The sequence below is a fragment of the Sebastes umbrosus genome, chromosome 11 (assembly GCF_015220745.1).
Source record: "Sebastes umbrosus isolate fSebUmb1 chromosome 11, fSebUmb1.pri, whole genome shotgun sequence".
Lineage (NCBI taxonomy): Eukaryota > Metazoa > Chordata > Actinopteri > Perciformes > Sebastidae > Sebastes > Sebastes umbrosus.
Genome location: NC_051279.1, coordinates 2,677,595 through 2,692,769, shown reverse-complemented (window position 1 = coordinate 2,692,769; position 15,175 = coordinate 2,677,595). Strand labels below are relative to the sequence as shown.

At 41.4% G+C, this 15,175-nt stretch overlaps 2 protein-coding genes across 3 annotated transcripts; one reads left to right on the top strand and one right to left on the bottom strand.

Moving 5' to 3' along the window:
* The first annotated feature begins 1,257 nt into the window (after positions 1–1,257).
* On the top strand, positions 1,258–5,968 carry LOC119496902 (uncharacterized protein C1orf232). Of its 2 annotated transcripts, none has more exons than XM_037784563.1 (4): positions 1,258–1,355; positions 3,836–3,913; positions 4,120–4,226; positions 4,500–5,968. In XM_037784563.1, the coding sequence occupies exons 1-4, from the start codon at positions 1,326–1,328 to the stop codon at positions 4,858–4,860; spliced, it is 576 nt and encodes a 191-aa protein (XP_037640491.1). In that variant the 5' UTR covers positions 1,258–1,325; the 3' UTR covers positions 4,861–5,968. The 2 variants fall into 2 exon arrangements, with proteins under 2 accessions (XP_037640491.1, XP_037640490.1); XM_037784562.1 differs by lacking the exon at positions 1,258–1,355 and adding an exon at positions 1,363–1,876.
* Positions 5,969–6,572: 604 nt separating this feature from the next.
* Positions 6,573–14,027, bottom strand: bves (blood vessel epicardial substance). Its single transcript, XM_037784558.1, has 8 exons — positions 13,856–14,027; positions 11,776–12,020; positions 9,641–9,765; positions 8,670–8,857; positions 8,238–8,346; positions 7,580–7,747; positions 7,265–7,406; positions 6,573–6,950 (listed from the first exon to the last, which is right to left on the bottom strand). The coding sequence occupies exons 2-8, from the start codon at positions 12,002–12,004 to the stop codon at positions 6,829–6,831; spliced, it is 1,083 nt and encodes a 360-aa protein (XP_037640486.1). The 5' UTR covers positions 12,005–12,020; positions 13,856–14,027; the 3' UTR covers positions 6,573–6,828.
* Between the last annotated feature and the right edge of the window lie 1,148 nt (positions 14,028–15,175).

The window sequence follows — 15,175 nt, the reverse complement described above, 5'->3', positions numbered from 1 at the left end:
AAAAAAAAACCTTTGCAGTGTACCTGAAACTGATTGGTGTTCGACTGACGTGCTGCAGCGACCAATCAGAGCAGAGGAGGAGGAAGGACTTGGGAAGGAAGTGGCCAGGTAACAGGTAGTGGGGTGGTTGTATGGTGACATGATATAAACTGTTTCTATAAATAAACTGCAGATGAACGTGTGTGTGTGTGTGTGTGAATAGAGTGAATTCATAGAGAGTTACAGATCAAACTACAAGTAATTAATGCATGTTTGTAAAAAGATTGTCTGCTGAGGTACGTTAGTTCAGGCCAACTTTGATGGAAACTGCTAATTGGTATAAGGAGGGTTTTATCTTCAGTTATGAGAAAACGTGCTTGATGCACACTCTAAGAAAAAAATCTGTAGAAAAACAGATAATGTCGTAGCAGAAAATGACCAGAACATACTCCACTATGAGTTTACGGACGTTTTCTTCAACCCTAAAATGGAAATTTCTGTGGATTTACAGGACGTCCTCCGTACCATTCACGGACACTTCTGTTAATCCTAAAACAGAAAATTCTGTAAATTTACAGTATATCCTCCGTACCGAGCCAAATAGCAGACCTAACCTTTACATTCTGGAGGGAAAACAGACACTAACGCTAGCATTTGTACGTTACCTATCGGTCTCTGCAGACCGCCTGAGGCTAAAACTCTGCGGCTAATTCTACCTGACGTCCACTGGAGTCTAAAATATAAACATTGGTAAAACGTAAATTACAATACCAAACTTGCTTTAGTCTCAAAATATTCCTGTGTATCTGGTAACGTTAACGGTCGACAACAGCTGAACTAAACAACAAAACAGCTTTCTAACTAAAACCACACTGAGCTAACGTCAAGTCCTGACAATAAATCATTTTGGTTCGACATTAATTGTAGATTTTTACCACAGAAATGAGAGAAAAGTTTCTCCAAATTCGAAATTTGAACCAAACTTTGCCGTGGGTGATGGTCTCTGCCTCTTCCAACTTTCGCGCTATAGCGGAGGTTCTTGTTCCCACAATGCAATGCATATTTAAAAATACAGGTAAAACTCCTGTGAAAAATCCATACAGATAATTCCTTCATATTAACGCGGTACATTGACCCGTATTTTTACGGACTTTTCTTAGGATGCAGTGAGCTGCTGCAGAATAAAACAAATCATCCAGATTCCATCTGAGCATAAACATATCGATAATGTGCGTGTGTGTGTGTGTGTGTGTGTGTGTGTGTGTGTGCATGTGGGTTACAGGAGCCAGTCTACCAACACTAGCTGACAATGGACCTCTGGCTCTGGGAAAGAGACCCTCTGAAATATGCATGAGGAAATCCACACCTGTTTCCAGGTAACCAAGGCAGGGATTCTGAACCGTGACGCTGAATTTAGTGTGTGTGTGTGTGTGTGTGTGTGTGTGTGTGTGTACACCTGCGTGGGCTCATGCACGAACAGCACAGCTTCCTAGCTTTACCTGTTCAGACACTCTGTTGGAGACGAAAAAAAAGCAGCTGTCAACTCTGGTTTTACCTGACGAGACGGGACACAATCTGAGCAGGAGGAAATGCTATGAAACAGCGCGGGCCTCGGTGCTGAACTGGTTCTCTCTGCACCGTACTGAGCCACTCAGAACGTTTTTACGCATGGAAAGAGGTCAAGCCAGTTGAAGCCCTAACTGAGACGAGCTGAAGCTGGAAGCGGGAGGCTTGGTGGAGGGTGGACCACAGAGGCATATAGAGGTCTTCACAGCTCTCGCGCCTGCCTGAGTGTTGAGTATCTATTTGTGCAAGTATGAATCCAATGTGGAAAGTTTATAAGAGCAAAGTGCTGAAGACCATCAACCCTGAATATGAGGAGGCCACTCCTGAAGAGGTAACTCCATCTTACTGTTTTATATATGAAAGTGTCAGAAACGTCGACGTGGTTGTTGGAATAGAAGTCAGAAAGTCACCAGGTTTTGTTTGCTGATCATTTTTTATTCATCACAGAGTCAAATGAGCTCGACAGGCTGTTTTTGTTTTCAGCGCATATGAAGGGAACTTTGAGGCAGAAGTTCGGCCTACACACGATACTTCCTCTTGTGTATATTGACAGGACTGTTAACTGATTAAATTGTCAATATTGACATGCAGATCTTTTGTTTCCAGTGTCAAAGATGAAATCCAGTAGCAAAGTATATATTCACAGCCCCAATAACTTGTAACTGAACATCAAGGCGACATTACAAGGCATGTAATCAGTGTATCACATTCCATCAAGTTAACTATACTAAGTACAATTTTGAGATTCCATTATGCTTCTTCTTATGATACTTCTGCCCCACTACATATCAGAGGGAAAATATTGTACCTTATATTGTGCATTGATTTTATCATGATCAGTGATTCCCAATCTTTTTGGCTGGTGACCCCGTACAGACATTTCCTCTTTGAATTTGAATTCTTGTTCTTCGAGGCTGAAAGAGGTAAAAGTTTCCAATATTTCACCCCAAAAAAAAGAGAAAAATTAGAGAAAACTACAATAAATTAATACACATCTGTGTTGCAGAACATTGTTTTATTCTTCTTTCCTGCACCGTCAATCATTTTGCGATGCCCCAGATTTATTTTAGGTTAGATTAAATTACCAAACTGTCTATAAAAGCATTAAAACTAGCTCCACCTCCACCAGCTACTACTGTAAGTTACAGTAATTTTTCTCAAGTATTTGAAAGCAATATTGACTTTTACTTGTCATGGAGTATTTTACATTATTGTACTTGTACTTCAGTTTCTTGACGACTTCTTCCACCGCTGGTTTTCATAGCAACACCTGTACTCCATCCGGGGTTTGGTAATAACGGAAACAGACACAGCGTTGCATTGACCCAGATCTCTGGAGGACTCAGAAACTCAATCCTGCACGGGAGCTGGACAAACGGATTAGTTGGCATTCCACCGACACCGGTGGGGGGGGGGGGGGGGGGAACAGCTTCAAACTGTGGTCTCTGGTGATACCGGTGCATCTGTGTGTGTGTGTTTGGAGAGATAGTTTCCATTGGGAGGGATGTGCAGAGCTGCTATTTGAGTCAACATTGCTCCACGCGCACTTGTGAAATAGGAGACAACTAAAGTGTGTGTATCACTATGGCCTCATGTCAAAACATACACAGATGTTGGAAATACTATATAAAAACAATCAAACAATATCCAAAGCTGCCAGGCTCCAGCAGTTTCTATCTTCTATATTCTTGCGCTTTCAAGTCTTGGGTTGTGTTCGAAAAGTCAAAAAATGAACATCTTTTCCTAAACACTCCTTGACCTCGATGGAAAACGTCATGAGGTCAAGGAACGATGAGAAGGAGAGTTCAAAAGGACTCAGGAAAAGACAACCGCGGTATTAAGAGAATCCAACCGCTCTTTCACTATAAGCTCACTATAATGGTGCGTCGCTTTAAATGCTGCGGCTGCAAAGAATTGTGGTATGTTATTCTCTCTTTTCCTTTGGTAAAGGATGCTCCAGTGTATCCTCTGCTAAAGGAGATAATGAAGGAAGCATTGAAGCTCCTTTCCTTAACATTTGGTGAACTCGAAAAGCTCTTGTCTTGAATGCTACTGAGATACTTCCGGGTCATTTCAATCCGTTAGGAACCTTCCTAAGCAAAAAGGATTATTCAAACTATTCACAGCCTTGTTCTTGGTTTTCTACAGGTTGTAGTATCCACTATATGCACTAGATGGCGACTAATGTGCACAAATCCTTTGCATCTGTATACTGACATCCGGACGTTGCTGTGCGGACAGGTGTGGTGTGTTACATCCACTCAGTCTTTTATTTTTTCTGCTGTTTCAGGTCACAGAGGTGGAGAACGATGTGAGTCCCGTGCAGGAGGATGAGGGACCCAACGCCGTCTCCCAGCTGGCCAAGAAAGTATGAGAACATTGTCTGGGACGTTTTATATTCAAGAAACATATTTATGTGAACTCCTAGAAGACAAATCCAGTTTATAATATAATCATACGTTCAATGTATCCCACATCTTCAGTGTCGTGTCAATAATGTGGAGTCTGAAACCACCTACATGTATAACCGACTTTGACCTTTGACCCCGTGTGTGTGGTTGGTTGTGTGTCCAGATGCAGGGGGCCGGGACTAAAAGCTGGAACAGGCTATCGACTCTCTTCAACAAAGACGACGAACACCAGCTCCTAGAGGAGACTGAGAGCCCGCCAGTCCCCGACCAGTGAGTGGAAATCTTTCTCTTTTGTTATCATCTGTCCTCTTTCTGTCTGGGCGGATGTCGTTCTTGCACCTTGTACCATCTTTGGCGGGAATTTGTGTCAGTAAAATAGGGCTGGTTCGTTAAACTACTGCAATCTGCTTCCTATCAGCCAGTATAACTAACGAGTAGAGCACTAGAATAAAAATCTAAAATGTAACATTTTGTTGATAACGGTGAATTCCAGGCCGAAGCACCCTCCTAAAATGAACCCCTCTACTTTCTCTGAATCCTCAGTCCACTTGCAATAAAGCCGGAGGAGCCTCCTCGACCCGCTAAGCGTGCAGCATTCTGGGATAGCTTTGCATCCAACTGGGCTGCCAAGAAGCAGGCGGAGGCTGCAGCCGCTGCCGCTGCAGCGAACGAGGCAGCAGCAGCAGCAGGTCAAGGTGAGGAAGTGGTGACGGAGGCCGGAGGGGAGGAGAACCAGGATGGGCAGATCCCTCAGGGAGAGGAGAGTGAAGGAGGAGGAGGAGGACGGAGCAGCAACAACAGCTTCTCCAAATACGTCTCGCTGGGAGGAGGGAGCGAGGACACGTCCTTCAAGTGGAACTTTGTCACCAGCAAGCTGGCAGAGCTGAAGACCAAGAGCAACTAGCTGCTCACGATGAAGGAATCTGTGAGAATATAAACAATGTGAAGATGAAGAGGTTAGATGTTTAGGAGTATGGAGGAAGTTTAGGAGGAGGCTATATTTACACAGGATGTAGATCAATTGTAGAAGTCCCTTTTTATCTGAACTATTTAATATATGCTCCCATAAATGCCCTTTTACCACCACATCACAGTGAACAAAAGTTATAATAAACCAGGTTTAAACCAGGCTACTTTGGGCCTCTCAGCACACAAATAGAGAATTTTTTTTAAATATTCATTGTATTACATTTTCAAGAGCAAAGAGGGATTCAAATATGAAAGAAGGCATATTTCAAACCTGAAAATTAAATCTCCCATGTCCCACAAAGTTAGGAGTCCTGGAGACACTCTGGAATATACTATTACAGAATAACAAGAGCTAACTTCACAAAGGGGACTTCTAAAATGTCTTGTACTGAAAGAGAGTTACCCTAATTGATGAAATTCTTTATTATTACTTTTATTACGGGGGTGCACGATGCATATCTGCCCACAGAGCTAACAGTTATCTCTTTACCAGCTGGAGACGCAGCATGTAGCCGACAGTGTAACCAGCGATCAGAGGTAAATACAACAGATTTATTTGGTGTTGAACCTGGTATACAGGCTTTTCTTTGGGGTTTATTGGGGTTGTATGGTGATATCTACTTTCCAAAGTGCTTTTTATCTAATCTATAGTCTAGCAAAAACTGGATTAAGAGATTAAAGGCAGCGATAGCTAGATTAGATGAAGATTATCTCACTTAACCTGAACAGAGGGCAGGGGATTTCAGTGAAGAGATTTGGCTGTGTGACATAACTATGACTTACTTTGTCTCTCCTCGGACATCCATCAGGAAGGGGAAATGTGCTGCACGATTATATGAAATGTGTGAAACATGGATGTGTGTGTGGTGAGACAACGTCAGGTGCACTGACATGATGACTTTAATTTTCCGATTGCGACTGAGACTGTGCAACGTGTGAGTTTTTAACATACCTAATTTTGTGACATGAAAGAAACGAGACTTTAATTATTATTTTATCTCAGATTTCGGTTTTTGTCTTGTTGTATGTTTTGTTCTGTTGTTTTGTTTGTCTGGTATGCTATAATAAAGAATACTACACTAAAGTTTCTGACAAAGGGTCTGGGTATCATTGGATAATCGGTAATTCATTTGTAATTAAAAAACAGAAATACCAATAATATTATTAATGGGTTACAACAGTGAAGTTACAATAATAACTGAATCCAAAGCTTTAACATACAGTATACAGACATTTCACTCTAAATGTATTCTTATCCTCCGTGCACTGCTTTCTGTTTCAAACAATTTAAGTACATTGTTAAATAAAATATATTTTTCCAAAGAAAGTCTTCAACAAAGTTTCTGTTGTGACACTTATGAGCTTGTGGCTAAAACAGGAAAATGTTTGTGTCTATATATATATATCATCAAAAACATAATAATAAAGCTGCACTATATATATATTATTATTAATATTTGTATATTACCAATAGATCAAATTACTAAATGTAATGTGATCAGTGTCAGTCTTTATGATGAACCCACAGGAAATGATCCCAACCTGCAGTTTCCCCTCAGCTTCACACAGCTTCAGCATCTTTTTGCCCATGGTGTCATCATAACAACTTTGTGAGGTGAAAATATATCAGGAAGTAAAAATTGTGACCAAGATGTGAACATTTTACAGTGCAAAAAATAAACTTGCCAGTGCTCTCTGGTGAACAAACTACAGAATATAATAGAGACACAGTTTCTAAATGACCACAAACAGATCTTTGACATTTCTCTACTGACATTTGTTGCCAGCAGGCCGATAATGTCTCTCGGCCTGCTGGTTTATCCATCAGACTCAGAAACAGACAGTACATTATATGGATATATGGATAATATGCATTTGATCTTGTGTATGTTCCCCCTGCTGGCTACACTTCCTTAGTGGGCATACGGCGAGACTTGGAGGGAGCAGATTCTTCGAAAACGTCATCCTCCATCCCTTCTTCTATGGGCTTCATCTTCGCGGAGGTCTTGGTGCCAGGGGATTTTTCTAAAACAAAAAAATAAATAAATAAGTAGATTTGATAGATGGATAGATGGATGGATAGAAATCAAGCTGCTCTTTAGGACTAAAAGCATTTTAAAGAGTAACACTTTGCTACAGGTGCTTTTAGTATTTCAAATATTTGGTTTTACATTGTGTCTCCTCCTGATGCACATGATGCCTTCACTCTCTGTTTTGAGGTTACGGTTTAGATTAGGGAAATCAACCAGTGGAATTCTGGTCTGCTGTTAAGGAACTCATGGTTACTGTAACCATGGTAACTCATGGTTACAGTAACCACGAGTGATCATGTGACTTACGGATCGATGATCCAGCAGATCCTCTTTGTAGGATCTGGTTCAGGACATCATCAGTGTCGCTGGTGCTCGCCATGCTGTTCCTCATCTGCATCATAGACAGCTGAGAGCACAGGCTGGGCTGACGGTCCATCTTCTTCACCGCCTGGAACACATCCACATCCACCATCACCACCATCATCATCATCATCATCATCATCATCATCATCATCATCATCATCACCATCATCAGTACAATGAATACATGATGGTGTTGATGTGTTAATATTTCCAGAAGAAAAGATTTTCATGATACTCTGACAGCAGAACTGGACCCACCTTGTCACTGAGTGTGGGGTCATTCAGAGAGTACAGTTTGTTGGTGATGTCTTTGCCGATGAGGTACCTGAACACCTCATTGAGGAAAGTGTCTGACTCCAGGAAGTAGGTGAGCCTCTCTCGAGACCAACACAGGAACTTACAGTTCTCCTCTGCCATGATGGTCACCTGTCATCAAACACAGCAGGTTAAAGCTCCGACCTGTTATTCATTAAGGCTACGTGGAGATGACAAGGCAGGTGAGGATCTATTTATTTAAAGGGACTGTTTGTAACTTCTTACACGTATAAATCATTGCGGGTCGGTGTTCCATGCGCGCTCGCGTGTGGCTACGCTGTTCAGACTCAAACTCCAACACAAACTCCAGTAAAGCACCAAAACCTCTTGGTTGTATCTAGTGAAGCCCGTCTGTTAAACGGTGTTGGCCGCGGTCGGAGGACGCGGGGGAGACCGTAGCTTTGGTCTCCAGGACCGGAGTCTCTGCTGTACTCTGCTCCTCTGCCTGCCTTCAGTCACACACCGCGCTCGTTCTCACATTGCGGCCACAAGTGTTGCTGTTACAACCGATTTCTGATTCTTACAAACAGTCCCTTTAAACAATGAAGGCACAGGGGGGGGGGGTTGTTTATTTCTTTTATCTATCTGATTTTCTTATTACCTGGAACTTCTCTCCTTTGTGCAGCTCAGTGGACCTGAACTCCGGAGAGTCGATGAATGCATTAGTGTAGATGTTGTGGAGGAAATGGCTTCGGTATGATACCTTCATCCTGTCACACAGAAATGTCAAAGTCAAAACTCAGATTCATTTTAAAAACAAAAAACGCTGAACGTCTGATTTAAGTGATTATAATCCCCAAATCTTTTTGTGTTTAAAAAGTGTCAGCTACTCGTGTTGATTGGTGAAGAAGCCAAAGGAGGAAGTCCCAGTTCCTCTGATAGATATCTAGCTTAAGTCCTCAGAATGACTCAAAAATCTCTGTTTCAAACAATTATTAACAGACGGACAGCGAACAATTTCTACAATATGAATCAATCACTGAGACATATCCATCATACAGAGGGTGGTGATGACAGAACAAACAACACATACTTTCCTTTGAGGAGAATGCTGAGGCGTTCGTCCACGGAGGTCTTGTCCTCTGCAGCGTAGGCCTGGCCTTTCTTCACCGTCTGGATGGTGCAGAACTGTCCCGTGAGCCTCTGAAACAGAGCTTCCTTCACATGGAGGGGCTCGAACATCCGCTTGTAGACCGACCGCAGCTCCCTGTCGATCTTAATCTGGCAGAGCAGAGCCGCAGCTTTAACTCATCTTTCTAATGAGAATCTAACATATAAAGTAAACCTCAGTAATGGTTGGGTCAAGAGTCAAAGAGTCAGAGAAAGGATTGTATTCATACATTTATTTAATTGTGAATCCCGCTGCTTTTCTTGCCAAGACCTGCCCGGCGTAGCTGGTTGAGGTTAGGCATTGACTCTAACACAGTTTATAGTCTAAGTATATAGTATATAAGTCTAATGCAGTCAGGGCCAAAGTGCAAATGTACTATGGAGTATTAGGGCCACATTGAGGGGAAAAAAATCGGAGATTTACAGAATAAAGTCATAACTTAACGAAAAATAAAGTCGTAATATTGCGAGAATAAAGTAATAATTTTACGAGAAAAAAAGAAAATGGCATGTAAAATTACTACTTTATAATATTATGACTTTATTCTCATAATACTACGACCTTCTTTTCTTGTATACCTATGACTTGATTCTCGAAATCTCAGATTTATTTTTTTTCCTCAATGTGGCCCTAATACTCCGTCGTACCGTCGTACCATAGACCTACAACAATGATACATAAAAATTAAAATGTAAACAGAAAACAGTTATCCATTTCCATTTTTAAAAATCCACAGGGAGCCACTGGAGAGGAGCTAAAGAGTCGCATGTGGCTCCGGAGCCGCAGGTCGCTGACCCCTGCCCCAATGCCTGGTGCCGTGAACCACTCAAAACGACCTGAATGTAAAGCGACTGCTAGAATGTGCATGAGGGCATGATGACGTAAGAACTCACCGGCCTGCGCTTGTACACGAGGAAGAACAAGTGCATGAAGTTGACCACCAGAAATACCACGTTCCAAACCATCACATCCAGGTTGCACCTGTACAGAGTCGCCCAGAGGATGAAGAGACCACATCCTGTCAGGGTTAAAGACACATAACAAAGATGAAGATATGTCCAGACACGCAATGTTAACACTTCAAAAGTCTAAATTCAAAGTTGAACACTCCAAGTTTAGTTTAATATCTATTCCTAAAGACAACATCATGTGTAGCTGCTATGGATTATTACTGCTCGCTCGTCCGAATGAATTAAAAACATCAATAACCAAAACCAAAAAAAAATAAAGATCCAATCAACATGGAGCACTGACTAAAATAAAATAATAAAATCAAATAGCATGTTACACAAACAAGATGGTATGCATAAAAACACTAAAATGTAACATAACATATTTCTATAGCAGTCCCACTAATCTGGAGTTCCCAATTTTTCAGATTGGCTTAAAGTTTATCTGGAGTTGTCGCCATAGCAACTCAAACCTGCAAAAGAGCAGCTCATGTACAACTGTACATGAGCTGCTCTTTTGCAGGTTCGAGGATGTTTTTAAAATGACTTTACAAGATTAAACTAGTGTAGCTCTGTTTATGAATCGGTTTCTTTTTCTCTGTAAACCCCTCTGAGACTAGCTTGTGCTAAAATGCAATGTAAATAAATGAAACGTCAAAATGTCCCATAAATCCGGCTGCTTTCTGTTTCCACTCTCCTTACTAGCAGAAGATAAACATGCCTGAAGGGCTTTTTCCATCCGCCGTTCTCTCCTTCCTTTCTCTGCCTTTGTCAGAGCCTTTTAGGGCCTCCGGTCTGTTTAACACATCCCTCTTTGTACAGGAACAGCTTCAAAAAAATCTAATCTTCAAAATGTTAAAGGTGCTAACGTGGAACTTTCAGAAACCCCCTGTGGCCGTTTAGTGAACTGCAGTCAGTATACTGTTGCTCGTGCAAACAGTGACATTACAATCATATATCATATTTAGAATAACGTTACTATCTTTATTTGGACCTTTGGCTCCATGATGCTAACTAGCTTGCTGTTTACAAATTACTTTATCGGCAAAGTTAGGAAGCAACCAATGCCAGTGTGAAGGTAACACAGTTTATAGTCTAAGTATATAGTATATAAGTCTAATGCAGTGAGGGCCCAAGTGCAAATGTTCTATGGAGTATTAGGGCCACATTCAAAAATCTGAAATTTCGGGAATAAAGTCATAACTTTACGAGAATAAAGTCGTAATATTACGAGAAAAAGTCGTAATATCAAGAGAATAAAGTCATAACTTTACGAGAAAAAACTAAATAACACGTAAAATTATTACTTTTTAATATTATGACTTTATTCTCTTAAACTTGTGACTTTATTCTTTAAATCTCAGATTTATTATTTTTCCTCAATGTGACCCTAATACTCCATCGTACCGTCGTACCATAGACCCACAACAATGATACATAAAAATGAAAATGTAAACAAAAAACAGTTATTCATTTCCACTAATTAAAAAAAAAAAAAATCCACATGGAGCCACTGGAGAGGAGCTAAAGAGACACATATGGCTCCGGAGCAGCAGGTTGCAGACCCCTGAGCTAGTAGAGAGAAATCGTTAGTTGACACCTTTGATTTGTGTTGTTACATTCTTTATTAATGTCTAAAATCGACGCATGTTAGCTGGAGAAGTAATTTGGCAAGCTAGCCAACTAACATATCCACTCAGACGGTATTTTCTTAGGGATAACGTTAGCGAGCAAGCAAGCTAAGTTTAGCCATTGCTTCTGACATTGGCTGCTTAGTAACGTTAGCTGATGAAGTCATTTGCAAATGGCAATTGCTCGCCAATTTACCAGCCCGATCAGCCCCAGAATCTGGATCAATTAGCTGACGTTATCCACTCAAGACCGTATTTTACTACGTTAATTAACTAAGTTAATTGTTACATATAGTACCTTTAACTAGCAAATCCTCAACAAGCTTGTGGTAATGATTCACCAATACTTTGGGTACTTGTGATAAGAGAAAAGATGTGTCGAGGCTATGATAAATTTAGACGATATTCCCAGCTACAGTATTATCACACAGGAATGTGTGGATAGACCTGTCATCAGGAGGAGGCGCAGCAGGATCATGTGCAGGCCCAGCGTGGTGGGGATGACCAGACCCAGCAGCAGCGACAGGCTCCCCATGTGGAAGAGGAGGTGGTGGGTCTGCTCCCACTCCGTACAGGAGGTGGCGTTGAGCTCCACGGTCGGGAATCCTGGCGTTGCCGAGGGGAAGGAGGGCAGAGCGGTGAAGAGGAGGGTGGGCAGCTCTGGGGTAGAAGACATCCTGCTGCAGGGTCACCTTGAAATCAGAGAACATGTTAGCAGAGGCTGGGGGATTGTCCAGAGCGTCTAGGTAACATGCTCTTTTTGAAAATACCTTTTATTAGGCTGCATTAGTGTCTCTGTTAGCAAACAATCTTATCAAATATGATCTTCCTTTGAGCCCAAAGTTTCCTATTTAATGTGACTTAAAGGGACTATTTATAACTTTCAGAAATGCTTGTTAACAGCGACACCTGTGGGCGTTAAGTCAACGAAAGACAGCGTCGGGCTCACGCTTGCTCGCTCTAAATATGCCTGAACGAGCATCGCTCAAAACAGTGAGGCGACACACGTCAGCCAAAATCACAATATCACTCTATATTTCAGCTGCTTGGCAGTAATGTTAGCTGACCAGACGAAGATCTCTCCATGAATCAATGCTGATCCTAGTGTTGGCTTTTCCTGCTTCAGCGCAGGCTGAGGCAGCGGGGCTCTGCAGCGAGTAACGTTGTCATCTCCGCCCGCAGCCAGAGAGAACAGGGAGACAACGACACTTCCGTGTCACTTCACAAGACACGGAAAACCTCTGTTGGTCTGGAGGAGCTGCAGCATTTATTTCTGCACAAACGTCCACTGTACATTCACTAGATATTCTCAGAGCTAAACTAACTCTTATGCAGTGTGGAGTGTGCGCGCATGCATGTCTAGAGGTGGAGCGAGTACGTGCGAGAACGCGCGCAGTGTATCAGTGAAGGCAGGCAGAAGAGCAGTGAGTTCCTTCAGCCCGCTGTTGTCTGCGTTTCCACTGCGGTCTAAAAATCTGCGAAGATTAAACCAATTAGTCCGCAGACGTATGAAAATGCAACATGACGTGACGAGAGCTGGTGGTGCTCACAGCAGTAAACTCATTCTTTAGGTCAGTGTGTCGCCTGGTTACGCTGGAAAAACACGCTGGAAAAAAATGAACGTTAGGTTTTGACGATATTTACTGCTGCACGTTAGATGTAATGAATGAAATGCAGCGGTGAAAAATGAAACTAAGAGCGTCCGTCTCCTGTTTGATGATTATTCATTTGTGCTTTAGAACATGAAACAATCAGAAATCACTTTTCTTTCTCTCATTCACATCACCCCGAATCTCTCTCTCGCTTCTCTTTCTCTCTTTTTTAATGAGACAGTCGAAACACAATAAGATCCTCAAAAGGTTCTTAGTTTCAGGGGAAAGTTCCTACGGTGGAAACGAGGCTATAGAAGGGTTCTCTGTAGAACCATAAGGAGTTCTGGGTGGAACCTTTCACAGATGGTCATATCTAAGAGTGTAGTTGTAATTTTTGTAAAATAATTTGTGCCATGTTTGTCATTACAAATATAATTAATGAAACATTATTTACACGTTTTCTGAATTTCTCTTTTGATTAACAGAATGTGATTTTTACAGATCAAACATTTCCAGAAGAATTAACTGTTAAGACGAAGGTTATGATGTGTGTAAATAATAAAATAATTATTTAACTATAGAAAGTTTTCTCTTTAGGCGTTATCTATAATAATAATAGAAATGGTCTAAAATGATGAGAACTTGCATAGTTTTTAGTCAAAAACCTTCACAAAACTAATATATCATGATATTTTATTCACTGTAGAAATTCAGAATGTAATATTGATTTGCTGATAACCGACACACAACTTTCCTATTTTCCTATTAAACGACACAGCAGGCCTTGTAGTACTGTGGCCGTGTAACAGTACGAGCTGCAGGCAGTGGGAGGGTTCTCATATAAAAATAGATGTGGGGATAAACACTGAGGAATCTCTCACAGATACAACTGTATATATATAGCTATAACGAGAGGGAAACGGCTCCTTACTCACCGAGTCAGCAGCGAAGAAGAAGAAGGAGGAATGATCTCTCTGGAAGACTGGAGACACTGTTGGTCTCTGGAAGACTGGGGACACTGCTGGTCTCTGGAAGACTGGAGACACTGCTGGTCTCTGGAAGACTGGAGACACTGCTGGTCTCTGGAAGACTGGACCCTCAGATGGGGGGGTTGCACATTCCACACAGCTGACAGGGAGAGACTAAAATGGGCAGGAAGAAGAGAGCAGTGCACCAGCACTGACTGAGAGCTCCATCAGGAGGAGACAGAGCACGTACAGTAGTAACCCCATTATCTGTGGATCTGTATTACATACACCAATCAGCCATAACATTATGACGAGGGTCTGAAATTCACTTTTCTCACTTCCTACCACTGTGGCAGACAAGTATTTTTTTTTTTTCATCTGCCACTCAGAATTTTGATCTGACACTTTTGAAATCTCTGCGCTAAATGAAGGAATAACATTTTTGATCTGCTGTCATTCAATGTTCGATATATTTTACACAAAAAACATTATATGCACGATAAATTGCAGTGTTCGAATTAAACCGTGGAGGGAGGGTACTGTACACAGTACTGTACTGTACTTTGTTATTGTCATCTATAGTGGTTGTTTGCATAAAAACACACAATTCAAATGATTATAAATGGTTAAATATTTGCTTTGATTAAAAACGATCTTGGAAAGTTGTTAGGAAGTCAAACAGGTCATAATTCTCTCTCTAATATCTATTTTATATTGATGTGAAAACATCTCCTTCAAACAACTGGATTTATTCAAGTTTCTCACCAAAAACTTTTACGAGATTACATTTGAACACATCATGCTAATGTTTTAATTTACCTTCACCCAATAGTAATTTTTCTTGAGCAGGCTTTGAACGCCTCATAATAATAACTCAATGGCACCTCCGTTAACGCACACTGATGGCACATGCACAGTGCATGATTGGGCACAGGTGATAGTAGGAGGAGGCATGCACAGAGGCATGGCTTTTTTTACAACGATCATCTGTGTGTAAAAAACTAAACCTTATTACTGCGGAAGTACTGATCTGCCTCAGAGCTTTTCAGATTGTTCATCACTTCACCGTCTTTAGCAACGGAGTCAATAACGTAGCTAAATATGCTAGTGTAGGTTATCTGAGGTTACTTCTTCAGGTCTTCCTCTCATCCCTCCACAGTAGAAGGCAGAGCTATGATCACATTATCCTGTTCGAGCTGTAATAGGTGGTGTTCACACATGTGTAACTAGATTTTTAATATAATCGGGGGAGACCGTAGCTTTGGTCTCCAGGACCGGAGTCTCTGC

Bases quoted from the DNA above. Each gene is read 5' to 3' on its own strand.
- LOC119496902 (XM_037784562.1), top strand. From the start codon at position 1,796: ATGAATCCAATGTGGAAAGTTTATAAGAGCAAAGTGCTGAAGACCATC. The intron at 1,877-3,835 runs GTAACTCCATCT...CTGCTGTTTCAG, and splicing joins AGGAGGCCACTCCTGAAGAG to GTCACAGAGGTGGAGAACGA. The intron at 3,914-4,119 runs GTATGAGAACAT...TTGTGTGTCCAG, and splicing joins TCTCCCAGCTGGCCAAGAAA to ATGCAGGGGGCCGGGACTAA.
- bves (XM_037784558.1), bottom strand. From the start codon at position 12,004: ATGTCTTCTACCCCAGAGCTGCCCACCCTCCTCTTCACCGCTCTGCCC. The intron at 8,858-9,640 runs GTGAGTTCTTAC...CTGCTCTGCCAG, and splicing joins TCGTGTACAAGCGCAGGCCG to ATTAAGATCGACAGGGAGCT. The intron at 7,407-7,579 runs GTGGGTCCAGTT...GATGTGTTCCAG, and splicing joins ACCCCACACTCAGTGACAAG to GCGGTGAAGAAGATGGACCG.